The sequence below is a fragment of the Aplysia californica genome, unplaced genomic scaffold, assembly GCF_000002075.1.
Source record: "Aplysia californica isolate F4 #8 unplaced genomic scaffold, AplCal3.0 scaffold00120, whole genome shotgun sequence".
Taxonomy (NCBI): Eukaryota; Metazoa; Mollusca; class Gastropoda; order Aplysiida; family Aplysiidae; genus Aplysia; species Aplysia californica.
In genome coordinates this window covers 759,260-766,735 of record NW_004797390.1, presented here as the reverse complement: position 1 = coordinate 766,735, position 7,476 = coordinate 759,260, and the positions used below count along the sequence as shown (strand labels likewise).

The window sequence follows — 7,476 nt, the reverse complement described above, 5'->3', positions numbered from 1 at the left end:
GTCTGCTCTATAAAATCGTAGGAATATTGGGAATCGATTTCAAGATATTCAAAGAATTGCATTTGGAAAAGCTTGAAATGATGCGAAGCTAAAAAAAATTGACGTCAAACTTCTCAAAACTAGGTAGCCTACTGAGCAGATATAGCTTTGTAATTCTGTGACAGTGATATGTCTTGCCAAGACGTCGAGTTAACCCGAAAAACCTCAGGGGAAAAAATACGAGAAGAAACAGTTGCAGATGTCAATTCAAAAACAGATCTGTTTATTTTCTAGCAATTTGAATAATATTATGTATCATGACACGGAAGAACCAGTTGCCGTCAGGTTTTTTTTTGGTTACCTGGAGTTATTGTTACCATTTTAAAGATTGTTCATTTGACCACCTATCGATGGAAAAAGTACACACCTACTAGATCTAGTATCTTGAATAAAAGTCGAGGCGTTTTCAAATGAAGGAGATCGAGGTCGCCTAGTTTCAGAGTTAAATTAGCGAGAAAATGGTTGTCAAAGCTTGGTGATTTCCGGAGCTTGGGAGTCCTTGGAAGCTGTAAATGTACATTTGTTGTGCTTTTAATCAATGTTTTTCAATGAAAATCCACACAGAAATGTGCTTTGAAAAAATGCACAAAACGTGTTGAGCCAAAAAACAAAAATTGGAAGAAAAAAAACCCGTTAAACTCGAGGGAAAATGTCGATATGTTCAATTTCATTATTTTGACGAGTGTCTGATTTCACAACAATGCCTCACATAGATTTTTGCATACATTATGAATGAATCAGGACGCACACGCAGACATGGTGTAAGATTGTTTGATTCATTAATGATGTCATCGAAGGGGAGTACGTTTTTTGAGTGCATTTGAGGAGTCCACAGGAAAAAACGGGCATAGTCACAAACTGGAAATTGTGAGTGTGTCAAATTTAAAATCTCGAGCACTCATAACTTCATATTTGTTTGACTAGTGGTTTATTGTTATGCTTTTGTAAAACGGGAAATAAAAAACAAAAAACAATCAACCAACAGTTGAACAGAAATACGGTTATGAGTCAACAAGCGTTCAAAATTGCTACTCTCACGATTTTAAGCTTGTGACTATTCCCGTCTTTCCGGTGGACTCAAAACTTTTATGACGCAGACGGGCGGGGTGGTCAGACTTTTACATAAGACTGCTTGGTGTGGGGCGAAGGAGGAGGGTAATATTTTAAAAATAATATATGAATCATGGCGTATGCGGGAAGTCAGACACTTTCAATACAGTGCATGGATAAGGGCATAAGTAAAACTGTTCTATAGATGAACTAGAACAACAGTAAGACTTTTCCATACATTGTCATGATCTAGGACATAAGTAAGACATTTCTATAGATGGACATAAGTAAGACTTTTCTATAGATGAACTAGAACATCAGTAAGACTTTTCCATACATTGTCATGATCTAGGACATAAGTAAGACATTTCTATAGATGGACATAAGTAAGACTTTTCTATAGATGGACATAAGTAAGACTTTTCTATAGATGGACATAAGTAAGACTTTTCTATAGATGGACATAAGTTAAACATTTCTATAAACGAACTAGGACATAAGTAAGACTTTTTCAACCATTGTCATGAACTAGGACATAAGTTAGACTGCGATGAGGACATAATCACACAACATATATGGACACTAAATCGACTTGCTCACTTGCTGGAGCGGAATTATTTCTTTGATGTCGGTGGTCTTTGAGAGATGATTTCATCGGAACCGACACCAAGTCTACAGAACCATTCTGGACGCCTTGACTCAAAAACATAATCTGGATCCTTTGCAAACACACCAATCTGACCGAAAATAATATATAACTTTCACAAAGACACTCATTTGACAAAATTCAACAACCTCTGAAATCTTTACAAAGACACTAATTTTACCAAAAGAACATCTAAAACTTTTCCAAAGACACGAATTTGACACAAAACATCTCAAACTTTCACAAATCCTCAAATTTAAACCAAAAAAAAACAATCTAGAACTTTCACAATGACACCAATTTGACACCAAAAAACCCACCTAGAACCTTAAAATATATAAAATCTTCGCAAAGACACCGATTTGACGAAAAAGCATTAGGAACCTTCGCTTAGACTCCAATTTGACGCAAAAACATACAAAACTTTCACAAAGACACTAATATGACCCCCCCCCCCCCTAAACCCCCATCTAGAACCTTTCAAAAGACACTTATTCCAAACAAAGAACATCTAGAACTTTTCCAAAGACACCACTTTGACCCCCCAAAAAAACCTCCTAGAAGAACCTTCCCAAACACACCCCACCCCCACACTCACACCTCTACTGGCACCTCACACATGAAACGCACGCCCGCCGCGTTGTCGTAACAAGGGACATCAGTGAGCCACCATTCTCCCAGAGCGCCTCGCTCCAGCCGCGCGCAGTTCTCCGCTCTCCCTCCGTCCGGCTGCTGGGGGTTCCTCTCCCACAACGTGTAGGATGGCGAGAGGAGAGGGTGCTCTCTGAACCTCCACACGCCCTCCGCGATCTCGTCCGTTATTCCAACCAGCACGGGATCACTGACGGAAGCGTTAGCCAGAACTTGTTTGACGATGATGAATTCCTGAAGATCAAACTCCACCAGGTATCCGCCGTAAATCTTGCAGGCTGACTCGGCCATCGCGGAGTTCTGGAGGAAAGGTCTGGAGACCAGGTACTGTCGACCGTTATTGGTCAGCGTTGTGTAGAACATGGAGTCTTTGAAGCGGTCTAGACGAGCTGACAGAGTGACCAGCGCAGTTTCCAGGATCCCGATTCTGACGTCATGTCTTTCGATGGCGAGTAGGGCGGCCTGGAGATCGGGTCTGGATACGACATTGAAAGACGTGAAGGTTGGTGGAGTTTTGGGAAGTGAAACATTAAAAGAGATGGAGATTAGTGGAGTGTTGGAAAGTGAAACATTGAAAGACGTGAAGTTTGGTGGGGTGATGGGAAGTGAAACATTGAAAGAGATAGAAAATTTGGGTAGTGTTGGGAAGTGAAACATTGAAAGACGTGAAGATTGGTCAAGTGTTGGGAAGTGAAACACTGAAAGACAAGCAGATTTGTGGAGTGTTGGAAAAGGAGACAATTACAGAGATGGAAATTGGTAAAGTGTTGAAAAATGAGACAATTAAAAAGATGAACATTGGTGAAGTGTTGGACTAAACCTACAACCCTCATACCTGGAATTTCACTAACTGTCTTTAAGACGTATTTAAGTAGTTGCAAATACCGTAAAATTTTGACTAAACCTACAATCATCTCACTAAAACTACACGTGTGGCACACGTATGATGTAAATACCGTAAAGCTTTGACTAAAGCTACAACTTCCAGACCTTGACTCTTATTAAAACTACCTGTATTACGTATTTATGTTATAAATACCGTAAAACTCTCAATAAAAAGTAAAAACTACCGTATGACGTATTTATATCCCAAACCTCTGTGGTGTGGTTTGCTTCTTCTCTCCTACCAAACATCTGTCGTCCTTATCTCCCCAGCTTCTCTTTCTTATGTTTGTTACTCTCTTGTAACACCTCTAATCTTCTGGCGCTCATAATATGCCCTTATGCAGTTGCGAGCGCCGTAAAACCTCTTTTTTTATAGTAGAGGGTTTTACGGCGCTCGCAACAGCAAAAGTTCATAAGAGAGCCAAGGGGTGGGTGTTAACAGAGAAGTCTTTACAGGGAATCAGACTTATTCTGCTCACCTCTCTAGCTTCAACAGCACAAGGTCTGCTTCGACTGTCAAGGCACCCCGGAAATAGTAGGTCACAAGAGAGTGACAAATATACAAAAAAGTACAGGAAAAATGACAATAGTAAGGATTAGGAAAGAAAAAGCAGCAGTTCCCTGTTGTAGATCAGGCACAGTTATGAGCGTGACATGATGAATCAGCCCATTTACAATTTTACTGCACTTGAACGAGAAATGTCCCCCCTTTGGGAATGGCCTGAAGACACTACAGTTAGTGGCACCGCCCCGGAAGTCTAAAAACCCCGACCAAACCCACAACCCTCTGACCTGGCATCTGTGACCTGACTGACCACCTGGACTTTGGTCACGTGCATGTTGCTTGTGAGCCCCATCAGCTCACACTTGAAGCTTCCAGTGAGCTCAAACTGCGGGTAGTCCCATCGGAGAGCCAGGTACGAGTCTTTGCCGTCTAGGCTCAGGTGTCCGGTCAGGGTGGCGTTCAGAGAAAAGGCGGGCTCCACTTTGTCTGTTATGATATAATTATAAAAATATTAATTAATTAATTACATTGTTATTGATCCCCGTTGGGCAATTTGGGTCACAATAGCAAACATATACAGATACAATTATACATGTAATATATACAGCAAATGCATACACAAATACATACACAAATACATATATATAAATACACCATGTTACACCAATAAAAAGACGATTTCCCAAACATGCCACTGCTGGTCACCACTGTGCAGTGCCCTGATTTTTTAGCTAAGGTTGTTGTGGCTTACTGAAGGACACACCCCAGTGACCACCCATCTTTAGCCCATGTCACCGACACTTGCTTGACATTACTTTTGAGTCTGAACTCACGAATCACTTAGCCACTGGACCCCATGAGCTCATGCTTGAAAGAGGCGCTCAGCGAAAAAAAAAAATCAGGATACGCCGTTTCTGAAAATTAATAAAGGACACTGTAGACTTTAACTTATAACAGTACCTGTATAATTAATCAACATACTATTAAGAGAAACCCAATCAGTTATTCAAAAACTGTATCTTCATAAATTATGCAAATCAAGCAAATTGTCCTCGGTATCCTTGGGGTTAGGCATCCGGACTAGTAACAGTGAGATTGCGGGTTCGAGCCTCAGCTCGGTCCGACCTTGTGTCCTTGGGAAAGTCACGTTACACGAATTTCCCATTTGGCTCGGTCCTTTCGGAGATGGACGACGTTAAACATGGAGGCCCTGCCTCTTAAATAACCGAATAGTGTTTATAGGGGCGTTACACCTATACCATTAAACAACGTTTGTTACCAAATCAAGCTATTAAAAAGCTAAGTCTATGTCCTCGAGACAGCCCGTGGCATTCATGGAAGTATTTGTGAGGCGTGCTGACAAAACGAGTTACTTCTCGCATTCCTCAAGAGGAGATATTGGCCAAAAATTGACACTAGGGTCAATTTTGTAGGTTTTTCTATTGATGCCATATCCTTTAAGTATAATAAGCCTTTCATTAGTTTCTACTTATAATTTGTAAAACCTTCAGCTATAAGTGCGATGTATGTTTCCTTAATTAAAGCTTGAATCCGAGAAATTAACTCATTTTGTCAGCACACACCAATATTTTCAACCAAATCAAGTTATGAACGAGCCAAGTTCATGTCCTTGAGATAGCCGTGGCATTCAAGGAAGTATCAAAATTTGTTCTAATATCCTAATCGATTTAACACAAAGATTGTCGATGTTTCAGAAACGTTGTCTGTCCCACTGAACTCTGTACAGACGTATCGGACTCATTACAACAAATGTCGGATAAGAAGAGGCCAAAGTTCATGTTTTGGCACATCCGAGCGAGCATACACTAGGCCTGGGCAATGAGTCTCTTTAGCAAAACCCGGTTAATATTATGTTAGTGCACCTCTTCGGTAAATAAAATGATATGAACCTCTTCGGCAAATGGGTTAGAACCACTTCGACAAACGGGTTAGCATCACTTCAACAATTAATGGGTGCACCCACTTTGGGAAACGGATCAGGAAAGAGAGTTAAGAATCTGAATTCGGATAATGTTTTATTGAGAATTATCTGATTGTCCGGATACTCATCCGCTTTATGCCCACCTCTAGCATACATTAGAGCTGGGCGAAGAGTCGATTCCGGAACCGATTCCCACGATTAATACTTCGGAAGTAAAGTTCTGTCTCCCTTTTACGTAAACCAACGGTTGCCAAATACTTTTATCATTAAAATCTTCATTTTTTAAAAAAATTGTTTATGAATAATAAAGGTTGATGATTCGTAGTGTTCCAAAAATCAAGGTTTTCCTAAATCCTGAAGATGTTCGGAGCCAAAAAGATAGGCACCGGAAAAAATCACATCGTTAGAAAGTAAGTTATTGTGTTCGGAGTCGGTTCCTACTATCCCTAGCTTTTAATAATCGGAAACCTAGCCGCCCAGCACTAGCATACATAACACGGTACACAATATCAGATACACACGTTGCTCTCTTAGAATTACACAGTTCTATCTGCTCAGTATCTAGTTTTGAGAAATTTGACCGTCAACGATTAGTTTGACTTTCACAACATGAATGTCAAGCCTCTTCGAATTCAATTCTTTGAATATCTCAACAACGAATTCGAATAATCTTACGATTCTGACAGAGCTGATAGACCATTTGGATTCTGAGCTCAGGGTCTAAAAAGTTTTTTTAAGCATCAACAGCCCCCCCCCCCCCCCCCAAAAAAAAAAATAATAATTAAAATTAGAATATCCTACCAAAAGTGACTTGATGTTGTTTTTTTTCTATAACTTTGATTTATTCCAAGACATTTTAGATAAAAACAAAAATATAGTTTCTTGTGCTAGAAAATAAGAAACATAGCATTCCCAGTACATGTCCTTTTCAGGGATGTGTTTCACTCTAATATACATAAATAGACAAATACAGCGATAAATTAGTACATCATGGATACAAATTATCACGGACATAGACCACCCTCTTGCCACTGCTGCTCGTCACTGTTCAAATGCCCTAACAACAACAACAACAGCAACAACAACAACAACAGCAACAATAACAACAACAACAACAACAAGAAAACAAGTCATACAAAGGAACAGATTAACTAAAGTCGAACAAATTATAAATTGAACAAAAGAATTAAAATCGAATAAACGAACTAAACAAAATTCTTTTGAACAAAAATCGAAAAAACGAAGACATGAACAAAAAGCGACGCAAAAGCGAACTATTAAACTTACATTGAAGAAACGTTCAAAATATGAACAAATTCGCCCAAATAACAAATTTTTAAAAATCGGAGAAATGAAGAAATGTAAAAGAAAAAAATCGAAAATAGGACAATATATATTTTTTTTATGGGGGTGAGTTAAAGAATTAACATACAATCAAAACATGAATAAACGAACAAATGAACAAAACTAGAAAAATTGAACAACTGCCCCCTCCCCCCCCCCCCCCCCCCTTTCTAGGGCACTGCTACTGACTGACGTGCCTTTAGGCCATTCCCCAAGGGGGGATTTTAATATAATGTTCTTATGCGCTGTAGAAATGTAAACGGACTAATGTATCAATGTCGTGCTCATACTGTGCCGGAACAACATAAGGAGAACTGCTCCTTTTTCTTTCATCAACCTTACTATTTATCATTTTTGGTCTACTTTTTCTGTATGTTTGTCACTCTTTTGTGAACTGCTATTTCCGGGGTGCCT

The 7,476-nt window shown here is 39.5% G+C and overlaps 1 protein-coding gene across 1 annotated transcript in view; it reads right to left on the bottom strand.

The window, feature by feature from the left end:
- Positions 1 to 235: 235 nt before the first annotated feature.
- Positions 236 to 7,476, bottom strand: part of LOC101862721 — a gene marked incomplete at its 5' end in the record, with an annotated part of 10,562 nt that continues 3,321 nt past the window's right edge. The window contains 2 exon segments of the mRNA XM_005096053.3: positions 236 to 2,861; positions 4,064 to 4,262. Of these exon segments, the coding sequence (XP_005096110.1) occupies positions 2,330 to 2,861; positions 4,064 to 4,262 (731 nt within the window). The 3' untranslated portion in view covers positions 236 to 2,329.